Below are 15,628 nucleotides of genomic sequence, written 5' to 3' on the forward strand. Positions count from 1 at the left end.
CAAAGGAAAATGTGTAAGAGGATACACTGCAACAAAGCAATGGAAAGGACAGACGATTTAAAAAATATCTTCTAACTTAGAGCGTTGTTGCTGCATGGATAAACTTTCACCGCTCTGACAAACTTAAAAATAACGAGTAGATAAGAGGTGCTCTTTCTGTCCAGTTCTCCTTCCTCAGCTGCTGATTTCTTATATGGAAAGTACTTTCATTCTCGAGGGCACCCTCTCACACCTTGCCCTTGTAGCCAGTGTTCGTCGGTTGCAATGTAGACAAGTGCATGTGGACCTTTAAGAACTAAGTGTACTTTTTGGTACGACCTCGATACACTATTGTAGCTTGAGGGTGGTTACCTTCAATGTAGGACGTTCTATTGTTTGTCTTACTTTCTATTGTGCCAAAGCACCAAAAATAAATCCGCAGACATTACTGTTTGGGAGGCCGTCAGGCTGCTGGTTGTTGAAGATGTCAGAGGAAAATATGAGCAAGAGTTGGAACCTATATTGCATTTGTAACACTTAAATCGACGTGTGAGGTGGTGAGTAACCATATCCCTGCAAATCAACTGATTGAATATGGGCTAAATGTGGGCAATTATGCATTTCACGCAGCTGTTAACCGGTGAAGCCTGCTGAGCCATAGCTGACAGATTATCATGGTTTTCATTGCAGGCAGATTTGCAGAAAAAAATGGTTTGCATAGTCAAAGGAAATTAATATGGAAGACACCTTTCTAGGCGACTTTGTTTTATGCCATCTCACATTGGGTGGAGGGATTTCTTGCTCAGGTTTTTCCTACACACTTGCCTTCATCTTGTATCTTGATGGGTGATCTACCAGAATACGGGGGTTACTGGAGGGAGAGCCACACAATCTAATAGCATGTTAAGTTGTTGTAAGCTCATCAACTTGAAACAACCTGTTTCACTCTCCATTGATGCACTCTGGCCTACTGAACGCTTTCTTAGTATTTGGTATTGATTTATTATTGTCACTTGTACCAAGGTACAGTGAAAAACGTGTCTTGCATACCGATTGTACAGGTCAATTCATTACACAGTGCAGTTACATTGGGTTAGTACAGAATGCATTGACGTAGTACAGGTAAAAACAGTAACAGTACATAGTAAAGTGTCACAGCTAAAGAGAAAGTGCAATGCAATAAGGTGCAAGGTCACAACAAGGTAGATCGTGAGGTCAGAGTCAATCTCATCATATAAGGGAACCATTCAATAGTCTTATCACAGTGGGGTAGAAGCTGTCCTTAAGTCTAGTGGTATTTGCCCTCAGGCTCTTGTATCTTCTACCTGATGGAAGAGAAGAGAGAATGACCTGTCTGTGCTTGGGTGTCTTCTGATCTGCTGAGGTCCTCTTCAATTTGTATAGTAAGGCCTGAAGGTATATTAGTTACTTGATGTGGGATTATCAAGTTGAAATGTTAACTTTGCCTCTCTTCATTGATATATCCTGTCCTACTGAGAATTTCCAGAATTTTCCGATTTTATTTAACATTTCCATCATCTACAGTAGTTTCCTTTTATGTTTTCATGTTTTTGATTGGTTTTGCAGTTTAGACCTTTATTAAATGTCCTGTATTTTAAAAAAAAGTCTTTGTGTTATTTGGTGACATGTAAAAAGTTGATATTTGGTTTTAGGTTCAAATGTAATCTTATTTGTGGTTTCCAATATTTATTTACATTCTGAGAAATTTTTAAAATATTTGCTAAAATTTGTGCTTTTTCCATCCTGGTTTGCCGTGAGGTCTTTGATGTCATTGGCTGTTCAAATAATTCAAAGACATCATGGGTGCTGACACCAGGAACCCCTTTAAACTGATGCATCCCAGGAAGAGCTATTGAAACAAAGAAAGTCTGCACCATGTTAACGGTTTGGTGTTTATGGGCAGATTTTTTTGAGGGCGGTGGCCATCTGACAGGAAAATGCAGCCCAAGATCTTGCAACCAGTTTGACAAAAGCAAATAATTGTAATCTAATGAGCTACAGCAAAACAGATTGATATCCATGGATGTAAAAGAACTTAGCTTTCTGGTTGGACCAAAGGATAAAAAATGCAAATATCATGTCTGGTCTACCTAAGAACATAGTCTTGCCTCGTTCCAATTTTCATTGAATCATTATTGGCAGCTGTATCTTCAGCTGCATGCAAGCTCTTGAATCTGCATCTTAACCCCTACTGATATACTGGAGCAACAAACAATTTGCTGCTAGAACTCAATGGGTCAACCATCATCTGTGTGGGCAGATCAAGCCAGGCAGGGAAGGGGGAGGGGTGGAGTTGGGAGACAGAGATGATAGATGAATGCAAACAATAAAAAAGGCAAATGGTTGTTTTACCGGTTCTTAAAGAGGCACTTTTTATATTACACCCCTCCTGTCTTAGCAGTAAGTATTATGTTTGTTCCCATGGGCATTTTTTTGCTTTCAATGGGTGTTTCTTGTGTTAAAGTCTTGACTGGGAGAACAAATGCATTGTTGTGTTGAGCTGGCCCATTCCGCACTTTCAGTGAAAGAATGCAGATTGTTTGGCATTCCCCTATTGCATGCAGAAGCCAGATAGTGTAACCTGCATGCCCAACATGGGAATGGATACATTCCATTGGATGGTGAAACCTTTTCTCTCCAGCATCTAAATCCACCCACTGGATATACCATTGTCTGCAAAGCATAATCCATCCAGATAAACAAATTCTGATGTGTCACAGACAAAAGTCTGCATTAGCCTGCCCAAATATCTAAATACTGCATTGTGGTCAGTGATAATAAGACCAATTAAACCACAACAGCTTCATTATCTGACCCCATACACACATCGACCTATGCTGTTTACCATAGATTGTGGAAAAATTTACCTTGCCAATACTGGGATTAATTCTGAAAGTATTTGCAATTCAATAGAGCATAAACAGCAGCAAACTTTTAAAAAGTGAAAAACTATTGTCAAGAATCATCAAAGCAAGACAGAATATAATAGGCCTTGTGTGCACTTACTTTGACGACAACTAATTTGGCTTCATGCATTTCCTCACTTTTGGCATATAATCCATTTCAAGTATTGAATTGTTTCCAATAATGAATGAGACACCCTAAATGAATTGTGGCTTCAATTCTTGCTAATTTCTTTTGTAACTCAGTGTAATATTTCAAGAACTGTGTCCTGATTGAGAGTTTTGGGGAAAACACCAAGATCTCACTGGATGAATTCAAGTGCCTTCCATGACTTTACTCCCAATGTGCTTTATTGCCAGTAAAGAACTTTTGAAACAGTGCTACTATTTTTGCATACATGTGTCAGGAGGCTGAGGGGCGACCTGATAGAAGTATACAAAATTATGAGAGGCATAGATAAGGTAGATAGAGTCTTTTGCCCAGGGTGGAAAGGTCAGATACTAGAGGGCATAGTTTTAAGGTGAGAGGGGGAAAGTTAAAAAGAATCAATAGCTATGTTTAAGAGGCATTTAGACAGGCATATGAATAGGCAGGGAGTGGAAGGATGTAGACCATGTGCATTCAGCTGGGATTAGTTTAGATTGGCATCATGGTCGGCACAGACATTGTGGGTCGAAGGGCTTGTTCCTGTGTTGTACTGTTCTATGTTCTAGCACAAGTTCCTACAAGCAGCAATGTGATAATGACCACTCTTTCCAAAAAAAAAAGTTCACTTGGGATGAAATAATTGCCAGAACGCCAAATATAACTTCAAAATTAGTGCCATGGGATCCTTTAAGCGCACAAGTAAACATACAGGGCTTCCTCTTAATGTCTTATCTGAAAGGCAAACCTCCAACATTATTGCACTGAATCTTCATTCTAGGTTAATATTCTCCATTTGTTGGAAATGGGCACGGAACCTGCAATTACTTGACTTGGTGTGCTACCCTTCATTAAACCACAGATGAATGTAAATTATCCTGTACCACTAATTTTGGTAGAACGTGTCACTCTCTCTCTCTAGCCAACAAATTAGTTGATCAAATTTTTAAAAATGCTGGAAACATTTAGTAGATTCGGCAGCATTTTCGTTGAGAGATATGGAGTGAATATTTCAGGCCAATAATCTTTCAATGGAATTGGAAATCTGAAATTAAAACAGAAAATGTTGGAAATGCTCAACAGTTCAGGCAGAATGTGTGGAGAGAGCAGAACAGTCAAAATCATTTCAGACAAACATATTCATTTAATTTGTTATTGTGGAAATCTACCGCACCAGTTCACTACAATGACAAACATTTCAAAATAAAACAATCGATATTATGCTGATCAAAGAATGTGACAATCTTTTGAATGTGTCAGTTTGATCTATCCTCTCTTGCTTGCCTGCTTTTCTCTCTTGTGCTTATTTGCTCCTCGATAAGCCTTTGCATTTTTTTTATCCGTTTTCCTTTCTTTGATGGCCCATGGCAAACGGAGCGTCGGACCAGGCGCGGTCTGTTCAGCCCTTCCTGTGGGACCGAGTCCCGCGTTAATCCAAAGACCCTGCCGAAGGATAGAGGGGGGGAGGGGGGTTGCAATTCTGACCAATGAGCAAACCGAGCTGAGCCCCGCAATAGGACTGGTCACACCGAGTATCCACCAATCGGTGGGGACGCAGCTGGTACTATTCCAGCATGGGCGGGTCAGTAGCAGGAGTAAAAGTTTCCGCACACTGGCTGGCTGGCTGGTACTGCGGTCGGTCTGGGGATTTTCCTACAGGATTGTGTGAGAAACCTGACCTGCACTGAAGTTGTGTACTGTTTCTCTCCCCTCCCCAGGCAGACTTGCAGGGATTCTAACTTTGCCGCTGTCGACTTACGTCACCAGCGCTCGCTATTGAAGTCTGAGGCTGCGAGAGTTCCAACAGCCAAACCACTGCTCAGAGTGTTTACCAGCACAGTTCAGCAACAACTCTCTGCCAAGGGAATTTCTGGTGGTTCCTCTGGAAAGAAGGGGAAATAGTTCGAAGGAAGGTGACCTCTATCTTGGCCTTGGAGAAACAAAGCAACTTGAATTTTATATATTGCCTTTCGTGCCCTCGGAATATCCCAATGCGTTTTACAATCAATTGGGCAGCTTTGAAGTCCAGTCACTCCTTTAATGTAGAGTTATAGAGTTATACACTATGGAAACAGGCCCTTTGGCACAAATAGTCCATGTCGACCATGGTGTCTTCCTGAGCTAGTCCCATTTGCCTGCATTTAGCCATATCCCTCTAAACCTTACCTGTCCATATGCACGTCCAGTCTTTTAAACATTGTAATTGTACCCGCCTCTATCATTTCCTCCGGCAGCTCGTTCCATACACCCACAAATCACAGTGTGAAAAACTTGCCTCTCAGAGCCCCTTTAAAGTTTTCCCCTCTCACCTTAAACCTATGGCCTCAGGATTTAGACCCACTACCCTGGGAGAAAGACTGTGACCATCCACCTTATCTATGCCCCTCAGGATTTTATAATCCTCTGTAAGGTCACCACTCAGTCTCCTTTACTACAGGGAAAACAGTCCCAGCCTATCCACCCTTTGCTTATAGCTCAAGCCCTCCAGTTCCAGCAACACCAAATGGACCATACGGTCCACTGAATGGACTGTACAGCGTCCTCGAGCAAAGTTAGAGGCAGAGAGGTCTGCTTCTTAATCAATAACTCGTGGTGCTCAGATGTGACAGTCCTGGCGAGTTCCTGCTCACCCAGCCTGGAACATCTAACAGTGAAGTGTCAACCATACTACCTGCCACTGGAGTTCACTTCAGTTATCCTGACGGCAGTCTACATCCCACCCCAGACGGACATGAAGCCTGCACTCAATGATCTATACTCTGTGGTCAACAACCTTGAGACAGGATACTCTGAGGCCCTCTTCATTATTGCAGGCGACTTCAACCAGGCCAACCTCAAGAATGTGTTGCCAAAGTACTACCAGCATGTCCAGGGGCCCTAACATCCTTGACCATTGCTATACAACCATCAAAGATGCCTTCCGAGCCACCCCTCACCCTCACTTTGGTAAATCTGACCAACAGTCTGTGCTCCTCCTCCTCCCTGCATACAAGCAGAAACTGAAACGGGAGGATCCAGTACAGAGAGTTGTGCAGTGCTGGTCTGAGGAAATAGATGAGCTTCTATGCGACTGTTTTGAGTCAGTGGACTGGTCCATGTTCAAAGACTCAGCTGCCAGCCTAGATGAGTATATCAGCACCATCACAGAGTTTATCAGCAAGTATATTGAGGACTGCGTACCAAAGAGGACAATCCGGGTGTTCCCAAACCGGAAACCATGGATGAACTGGAAGATACACACCCTACCAAAGTCGAGGACTGCTGCATTCAAATCAGGTGACCATGACCTTTACAAGAAATTGAGATACAACCTCTGGAAAGCTATCGGGAATGTCAAGAGACAATACCGGTTCAAAATAGAGTCCCAGAGCAGCTGTCAGTTATAGCAGGGCTTACATGCTATAATAGGCCACAAAACAAAGTTGGGCAGCATAGTCAATAACAGTGCATCCCTTTCTGATCAGCTTAACGCATTCTTGCGTGTTTTGAACAGAAGTGGAGTGGATTGTTACCACCCACCCTGACAGCCTCCAATGCAACTGAACCCGTGGTCACTGTCGAAGACTTAAGATCAGTCTTCCAGAGAGTGAACCCGAGGAAAGCATCTAGCCCAGATAGTGCCCCTGGTCGTGTGCTCAGATTTTGTGTTGATCAGCTGGTGGGGATATCTGCAGTCATATTTAACCTCTCCCTGCTTCAATCTGAGGTTGATAGTGAAGTTTTTCACTGTGCCTTGGTACATTACTTGTCCCAAGGCACAGTGAAAAACTTGTCTTGCATACTGTTCATACAGTGCATTGAGGTAGTACAGTACAATAACAGAATACAGAGTGAAGTGTCACAGCTACAGGGAAGTGCATTGCAGGTAGACAATAAGGTGCAAGGTCATAACAGGGTACATTGAGAGATCGAGTCCATCTCTTGATCTATATCAATAATAAACCAATACCAAACATCCCTGTGAAGCTTTTCTGCACCCTCTTTAGCTTAATCACATCCTTCCTATTGTATGGCATCCAGAGCTGCACACAATATTCCTGCTGTGGTCTCACCAATGTCTTGTACAGTTGTAATGCAACGTCCCATCTCCTGTACTCAGTGCCCCATTTGATGAAGGCAAGCATGCCATATGCCTCCTTCACAGCTTACAGTTTCTACCTGTGTCACCACTTTCAGGGACTCCTTGGTCTCTTCGTTCTACAACACTCCTTGGCCCTGTCATTCATTGTGTACGTCCTGCCCTGCTTTAACTTCCCAAATGCATCACTTCACACTTGTCTGAGTTAAATTCTATCTACCATTCTTTTGCCCACTTCCCCATTTGATCTAGATCCTGTTGTTACCTGAGGCAACCTTCTTCACTGTCCACCACACCTCCAATTTGGTGTCATCTGCAAACTTACGAATTATGCCACCTACATTCTCATTCAAATTGCTAATATATATGTATAAACAACAGGGGATACAGCACTGATTCCTGTGGCACACTACTGGTCATTGGCCTCCAATCTGAAAAACAACCCTCCACTACCAATTTCTTTCTGACTCCTTCCACCAAGCCAATTTTACATCCAATAGATTAGCTCACTCTGGATTGCATGTGATCTAACCTCCTGGACCAGCCTACCATGTGGGACCTTGTCAAAAGCCTTGCTAAAATCCATGTAGACAATGTTTACTGCCATGTCCTAGTCAATCCACTTGGTCACCTTGGTAGGGAAGGTGGAAGCCAATTTGTCCACTGTAAGCTCCCACATTATAGGCGATGCCTGCGCTATGACTGGTTAGCTACCAGAAATTTCGCCCTTACAGAATTCACATATCTCTACCCAAAAACTTGAGATATGGAATAACATTCACTCTCATCAAATTTACGTGAGAACGAGTAAATAAATAAACATAAACTTTTTTCAATTCGCACTTCTCAATGCACGCGGCTTCGCATTATGGAAAATTGTGATTCGGACCGGTTTCTAGGAAGGAACCCCCCCCCCCCCCCCAGTAACATGGGGGTTGCCTGTGTAATGTAGTAATGACCAAATAATCTGTGTCTGGTTTAAGGATATGGCAAGCATCGAGGACTTTGCCCTTATTGCCAAAGGATTTCAGTATAAGATTTAGGATGTCTTACCAAAGTTAAATTCTATCTGATGAGAGCAAATCGATATCCATCGATATCCCTCAATGAGAGCAAATCTGGAGTATTGTGTACAATTTTGATTTCCTTACCTACTTGCTGGAAAGGGAGTGCAGTGAGGTTTCACCTGTTTAATTCCAGGCATGGGGAGAAATTGAGTGATGAAGCCTTTGTTCTATACATTTAGAAGAATGAGAAGTAACTTCATTGGAAAAATATAAAATTCTTTTAAAGACTCAGCAGGGTAGATACTGGGAGGATATTTTCCCAGGTTGAGGAGCCTAGAGTTAGGGGTTAGAGTAACAAAATAAAGGATAGACCATTTAGACTGAAATGAGGAGAAATCTCTTTACTCAAAGCGTGGTAAATATTTGGAATCTTCTACCCTGGAAGGATGTGGAGGTTCAGTCATAGGTTACGTTCAAGACCAAGAATGAGGGATTTCTGAATAATAAATGAATTGAGGGATTCATTTAATATTCAGGAATTTCTTACTCTCAGTTTTGTGAGAGCAGGTCAAAGAACAAAATGGCCTCCTACTGCATCTATTTCTCATGTTTTTATAAATACTGATCAGGGCACTGGGAATAATTCCCCTGATCATATTGCACTGAAGTATTAGCTTTTCATAGAAGAATGCAGTGTAACAAGGAGCCATTTAATCCGTCAAACCTGTGCCAACTTTTCAATTCCTGCTCTTTCTCCATGGTTCAGTAATACCACTCTCAGCTGCCATCACCCTGTGGTACTCTTACCTATCCTGCAATGGGTTCTCTTCCCACAATATCACTACTTCTGATGATAGTGCTTAAGAAGAAGCTAAGAAGTAGGGCCTCAAGGGTGGTAACCTCTGGATTGCCATCTGTGCCACACGCCAGTGAGGTTAAGAATAGGAAAATATGGCAGACGAATGCGTGGCTGAAGAGTTGGTGCAGGGGGCAGGGTTTCATATTTGTGGATCACTGGGATCTCTTCTGGGGAAGGTATGACCTGTACAAAAGGGATGGGTTACACCTGAACTTGAGAGGGATGAATTTCCTTGAGGGCAGGTTTGCTAGAGATTTTGGGGAGGCTTTAAACTAGGTTGGCAGAGGGATGGAAACCAGAGTTTTAGTTCAGATGATGGAGCAGTTGGTGTAAAGGTAGATGCACTGTGCAGAGAGACTGTGAGGAAGGATAGGCAGTGGATAGGGTATAAACACAGTCAGTTGAATGTGTTGAAATGTGTTTACTTTTAATGCGAGAAGTATTAAGAATAAGGGTGATGAACTTAGAGCATGGATCAGTACGTGGAATTACAATGTTGTGGCTATTACAGAGACTCGGCTGTTGCAAGGGCAGGATTGGCTGCTTGATGTTCCAGTGTTTCAAAAGGGATAGGAAAGGAGGTAAAGGGGGGGGGGGGGTAGCGGGGAAGTGGCATTGCTAATCAGGGATAGTGTAACACCTACAGAAAGGGGGAACTTCGTGGAAGGATCGTCTGCTGAGCCAGTGCAGATGGAAGTCAGAAAGAGGAAGGGAGTAATCACTCTTTTGGGAGTATTCTGTAGGCTCCCTAATAGCCATTGGGATACCGAGGAGCAGATAAGTAGCAGATTTTAGAAAGGTGCAAAAATAGCAGGGTTGTTGTCATGGGAAACGTCAATTTCCCTAATATTGATTGGCACCTCCTTAGTGCAAAAGGTTCAGATGGGGCAGAGTTTGTTAGGTGCGTCCAGGAAGGATTCCTGACATAGTATGTGGACAGGCCGACTAGAGAGGCCATACTGGATCTAGTACTAGGCAATGAACCTGGTCAGGTGACAGACCTCTCGGTGAGTGAGCATTTCAGAGATAGTGACCACAACTCCCTTACCTTTAGCATAGCCATGGAATAGGAGCAGACAATATGGGAAAATCTTTAATTGGGGGAGGGCTAATTATGATGGTATTAGGCAGGAACTTGGGAGCGTAAATTGGGAACAGATGCTCTCAGGGAAATGCACAGCAGAAATGTGGAGGCTGTTTAAGGAACACTTGCATGGGGCTCTGGATAGGTTTGTCATACTGAGACAGGGAAAGAATGGTAGGGTGAAGGAACCATGGATGACAAGAGAGGTGAAACATTTAGTCAAGAGGACGAAGGAAGCATACTTACAGTTTAGGAAGCAAAATTCAGGCAGGGCTCTTAGAATTATAAGGTAGGCAGGAAGGAGCTTAAGAAGGGACTTAGGAGAGCTAGAAGGAGACATGAGAAGGCCTTGGCGAGTAGAACTAAGGAAAACCCCAAGGCATTCTACACGTACGTGAAGAACAGGAGGACGCCTAGAGTGAGGGTAGGACTGCTCAGGGATAAAGGGGGAAACGTGCTTGGAGGCGGAGGAGGTAGTGGAGGTCCTTAATGAATACTTTGCTTCAGTGTTTACTAGGGAGAGGGAGTTTGATGAATGTGAGGTCAGTGTAGAACAGGCTGATGCGCTGGAGCATGTTGAGGTTAAAAAAGTAGTGTTGGAGCTTCTGAAAAATTTTAAGATAGATAAGACCCGGGGCTGGATGGGATATACCCCAGGTTACTATGGGAAGTGAGGAAAGAGATTGCTGGGGTGTTGACGATAATATTTGCATTCTCCCTGGCCACAGGAGTGGTTCCAGAGGATTGGAGGATGGCAAATGTTGTTCCCTTGTTCAAGAAAGGTAATAGGGATAATCCTGGGAATAATAGACCAGTGAGTCTCATGTCAGTGGTGGGCAAGCTATTGGAGAGGATTTTTAGGGACTGCATTTACGAGCATTTGGAGAAGCATGGCTTTGTGAGGGGCAGGTCATGCCTCACGAGCCTAATTGAGTTTTCTGAGGAGGTGACAAATTGATGAAGGTATAGCAGTGGATCTGGTGTATATGGACTTTAGTAAGGTATTTGACAAGGTTCCCCATTGTAGGTTTATCTAGAAAGTCATGAGGCATGGGATCCATGGAGACTTGGCTGCATGGATTCGGAATTGCCTTGCCCACAGAAGACAGGGTGGTAGTAGATGGAGACTATTCTGCCTGGAGGTCGGTGACTAGTGGTGTTCTGCAGGGATCTGTTCTGTGAACACTGTTCTTTGTGAGTTTTATAAATGCCTTGGATAAGGAAGTGACGGAATGGGGTCGTAAGTTTGCAGATGACACGATGGTTGGAGGGGTTGCGGTTAGTGTAGAAGGTTGTCTTAGATTACAACAGAATATAGGCAGGATGCAGAGTTGGGTGGAGAAGTGGCAATGGAGTTCAATCCGGAAAAGTGTGAAGTGATACACTTTGCAAGATTGAACTTGAAGGTTGAGTACAAGGTTACTGGAGGATTCTTAGCAGTGTGGAGGAACAGAGATCTTGGGGTCCAAGTCCATAGATCCCTCAAAGTTGCCATGCAAGTTGATAGGGTGGTTAAGAAGGTGTATGGTGTGTTGGCCTTCATTACTCTGGGGATTGAGTTCAAAAGCCGCGAGGTGATGTTGTAGCTCTATAAAACTCTGGCTAGACCATACTTGAGTATTGTGTTCAGTTCTGGTCACCTCATTATAGGAAGGATGTGGAAGCTTTAGAGAGGGTGCAGAGGAGATTTACCAGGATGCTGCCTGGATTAGAGAACATGTTTTATGAGGAAATGTTGAGTGAGCTAGGGCTTTTCCCTTTGGAGCAACATGAGATGAGAGGTGACTTGATAGAGGTGTACAAGATTATGAGGGGCATAGATAGAGTAGACAGCCAGCACCTTTTCCCCAGGGTGGCAATGGCCAATACCAGAGGTCATCAGTTTAAGGTCAGAGGAGGAAAGTTTAGGGGAGATGTCAGAGGTAGGTTTTTTTACACAGAGAGTGGTGGGTACCTAGAACGCACTGCCAGGGGTGGTGGTAGAGGCTGATACAATAGGGACATTTAAAAGACTCTTAGATAGGCACATGGATGTAATAAAAATGGAGGGTTATAGGCTAAGTAGGAGGGAAGGGTTAGATTGATCATGGAGTAGGTGTTTATATAGGTCGGTACAACATTGTGGGCTGAAGGGCCCGTTCTGTGCTGTACTGTTCTATTTGCTAATTCTCCAGAAAGTTTTGTGTTTCTATGACCTGGCTCTGCTCTTGTGCAAGTCACATTTCTTTCACCCCACCAATAACAGTCATTACTTCATCTGTTTGGATCCAAAGATCTGCAGTTCCTTTCATAAACACATCTGCCTTTCAGGATCTCCTTTAAAACTCACCTTTTTAGCCAGGCCTTGGGTCACCTGTCCAAATGTCCTCGTTTAGCTGAATGTCATTATTTTCAGTATTTGGGATATTTTCCAATACAAGTAGTGTTACATAAATATGCTGTTGTTACTGCTTTTTGGAAGTATACCACAATTCCAACATTTATACACGAGTGCTAAAATGGGTGCCAATCCCTTGCATCAGTGAGGTTGAATGCTTTAGATTTTAAAAGTCAAAGTCGAGTTTATTGTCATATGCACAAGTACTTGTATGCACAGGAGCAATGTAAGACTTACTTGCAGCAGCAACACAGGCATGTAGCATCATTTAAGCGGAACTCACAAGAAAAACATAAACAAATTATACACAATTTTTACAAGAAAACACAATTAGAACAAAAAAAAAAGTCCATTTTCGTGCAAAGTTGTCAGAGTCTTGGTGAACTGTAGTGATAAGGGTTTTGTTGATTGGTTCAAGAACTGAATAGTTGAAGGGAAGTAGCTGTTCTTGAACCTGGTGGTGTGGGACTTCAGGCTTCTGTACCTCCTGCCCGACAGTAGCTGTGAGAAGATGGCATGGCCTGGATGGTGAGGATCTTTGATGACAGATGTTGCCTTCTTGAGGCAGCACTTCCTGTAGATACTACTGATGGTGGTGAGGGATGTGTCCATGATGTATTGGGCTGAGTCCACTACTCCCTGCAGCTTCTTATGTTCCTGCGCATTTGAATTGCCGTACCAGACCACGATGCAACCAGTCAGGATACTTTCAACAGTACATCTATAGAAGTTTGTCAGAGTGTTCAATGACAAGCCGAATCTCCTTAGCCTCCTAAGAAAGTAAAGATGCTGGTGCGCTTTCCTTATGATTGCATCTATGTGTTGAGCCCAGGAGAGGTGCTCATGCCCAGGAATTTCAAGCTGCTGACCCTCTCCACTGTTGGTCCCCCAATGCAGACTGGAGCATGTTTGCCCTCCTTGCCCTTCCTGAAATCAATGATCAGCTCTTTAGTTTTGCTGACATTGAGCAAGAGGTTGTTTTTGCAGCACACTCAGCCAGGTGACTAATCTTACTCTGGTAAGCTGACTCATCGCCACCTATGATTCGTCCAACAACAGTAATGTTTGCTATTAACAGCTGTCAAATGTTGAAGAATAATGCCCCATAAAAGGGTACAGTGCATAATTAATTGCCCCTCATGGTGACCTCATTGTTGTTAGTAAATGATAAGCCAAGTTCAGTGAGGAACATACATAACTTTAAACATGAATATCCAAAGTTGTCCATCTCCCATGTGGGCTTCACAGAAACAGCATCTTACTGACTACCTCCCAACTAACCCGCAAAGAATATCCTGAAGTTGGTGAGATCTGTACAAACAAATTCTGATGCAGGTACTAAAGGGTGATAGTTGTAAGTCTAAGAACCCTATAAATGTCATTTCTGACTTTAATGACTGCCAATCAATCTTTCTGGCACCAAAACTTAATTGTTATAAATGTGGAGTATCAATTCCTCAATTAATCAACTGACACACACAGCATATTTCAAAAAATGTCAAACCTTAATTTTTAAGCTTTATTTACTTTTCCTTTCTTTTTTTCTCTCATAATCAAGTCTTTCTTTCATTTTGTTTCTCAAGCTTTACCTGATTTGACATTGAATTCATCCTCTTTTTATTTTCTCATCCTTCAAGCTGATTAGTTAAGAATACACCCTTTTTGTCCTACTGCTCAGATCCCACATATCCTAGTTCCATCGCTGCAAATGGTGTTAGCTCACCTGTCCGCTCCATCGGCTATTGCCTGGCCCACCCCCAGCACAGTCTGTGGATCCTGTATTGGATTCATCAGTCACTTCAGTATCCACAGAACTGAGACGGAAGCTAGTCATCCTTGATCCTGAAGGAGTGCCCAAGATAAAGGAAAGCAACGAGGTGCCCTGCCCTAGCAAATTCTACGCTCTGTCCTAGGTGATTGTTTCACAGAACACCTACGGTCTGTCCGTAACCGCGACCTGCATCTCCCTGTTGCCAGTCACTTCAACTCCCCCTCCCACACTATCACTGATATGACAGTCCTCGGCCTCCTCCACTGCCAGGAGAAATCCAGAGAATTCAACTGGAGGAACAGCACCTCATTTTCGTCTTAGAACCTTGCAGCCTAATGGCATGAATATTGAATTCTCCCACTTTAGGTAATCCCCACTCCCCTTCCCCACAACCCCCACCCCATGCTTCTTCTCTTCTTTCCTTTCCTAGCCTCTTTTTTTCTACCTTTTTTTCCTTTCTCTCCTTACCTTTGACTCATCCCCCAGTGGATCTGCTCTGCCCTCCTCCCCTGCACCCGCCTATCACTATCTCTTACCTGCATCCACCTATCACCACCCTTGCCCACCCACCCCCTTCTGTCAACCTATCACTGCTCTGCTTTTCCCTCCTATACATTGGGCTTCCCCTTTTCCTATCTTCAGTCCTGAAGAAGGGTCCTGACCTGAAACTTCAACCTCCTGCTTTTCTCCACAGATGCTGCCTGGCCTGCTGAGTTCCTCCAGCATCACAGTGTTTTTCATCTCGATTCCAGCATCTGCAGTCCTTCGTTCCTCTCACGAATTCTGGCCCATTTCAGAGTTCAGGTTATCAGAAAGAATTTTCTTGTTATTGCATCAAAAAGCAAGTAAACTACAGATGTTGGAAATCTGAAATAAAAACAGATAAGCTAGAAACATTTAGAAAGCCAGACACCTCTCACACAGAGAGAAAAACAGAGCCAGCACTCCAGGTTCATGAGCACCTCGAGAATTCAAGGCGGAAAACAAGAGACCTGGACAGGAGGTAATGGCCCCACTGACTTAATGCACCCGTGATTAGAATTTGAAAAGTGGAAATGAGGAGACTGGGAAGGGGAAAAGGGCAAAAGATAGACTTGCACAGCTTCTAAGGGAATTGCCAGGTCAAGAGGTAGCTTGGATGCATACAACTTCTGAATTCTATCAAATAAATACCACAATTAGGTCCACTGTCTAAATTTCTAACAGAGAGCTAAGGGTTTTTAAAAATGAGTTTAAGCTCATTATACCAGCTGATCATACCCTGATTGTAGAGTAAGTACTTAGGATTTGGCCCACATGACATATTGGAATTCAAAATCCACATTCTGTGTGAGGATCGTAAAGATTTCAGTCAAAAATATTGATTCGATAGTATCTCATGTTCATTATAAGGTAATAAAATTG

The 15,628-nt window shown here is 43.1% G+C and overlaps 1 protein-coding gene across 4 annotated transcripts; it reads left to right on the forward strand.

Annotated features, from left to right (window-relative positions):
• The first annotated feature begins 443 nt into the window (after positions 1-443).
• On the forward strand, positions 444-15,086 carry LOC127567392 (uncharacterized). 4 transcript variants are annotated; one of them, XM_052010267.1, is made up of 3 exons: positions 444-536; positions 4,767-6,324; positions 14,919-15,086. In XM_052010267.1, exons 2-3 carry the CDS (start codon positions 5,796-5,798, stop codon positions 15,071-15,073), a joined length of 684 nt encoding a protein of 227 aa, XP_051866227.1. In that variant the 5' UTR covers positions 444-536; positions 4,767-5,795; the 3' UTR covers positions 15,074-15,086. The 4 variants fall into 4 exon arrangements, with proteins under 4 accessions (XP_051866227.1, XP_051866219.1, XP_051866237.1 ...); XM_052010259.1 differs by lacking the exon at positions 444-536 and adding an exon at positions 1,261-1,395; XM_052010277.1 differs by lacking the exon at positions 444-536 and adding an exon at positions 1,261-1,363.
• The last annotated feature ends 542 nt before the right edge of the window (positions 15,087-15,628 follow it).

Source organism: Pristis pectinata, chromosome 1, assembly GCF_009764475.1.
Source record: "Pristis pectinata isolate sPriPec2 chromosome 1, sPriPec2.1.pri, whole genome shotgun sequence".
NCBI lineage: Eukaryota > Metazoa > Chordata > Chondrichthyes > Rhinopristiformes > Pristidae > Pristis > Pristis pectinata.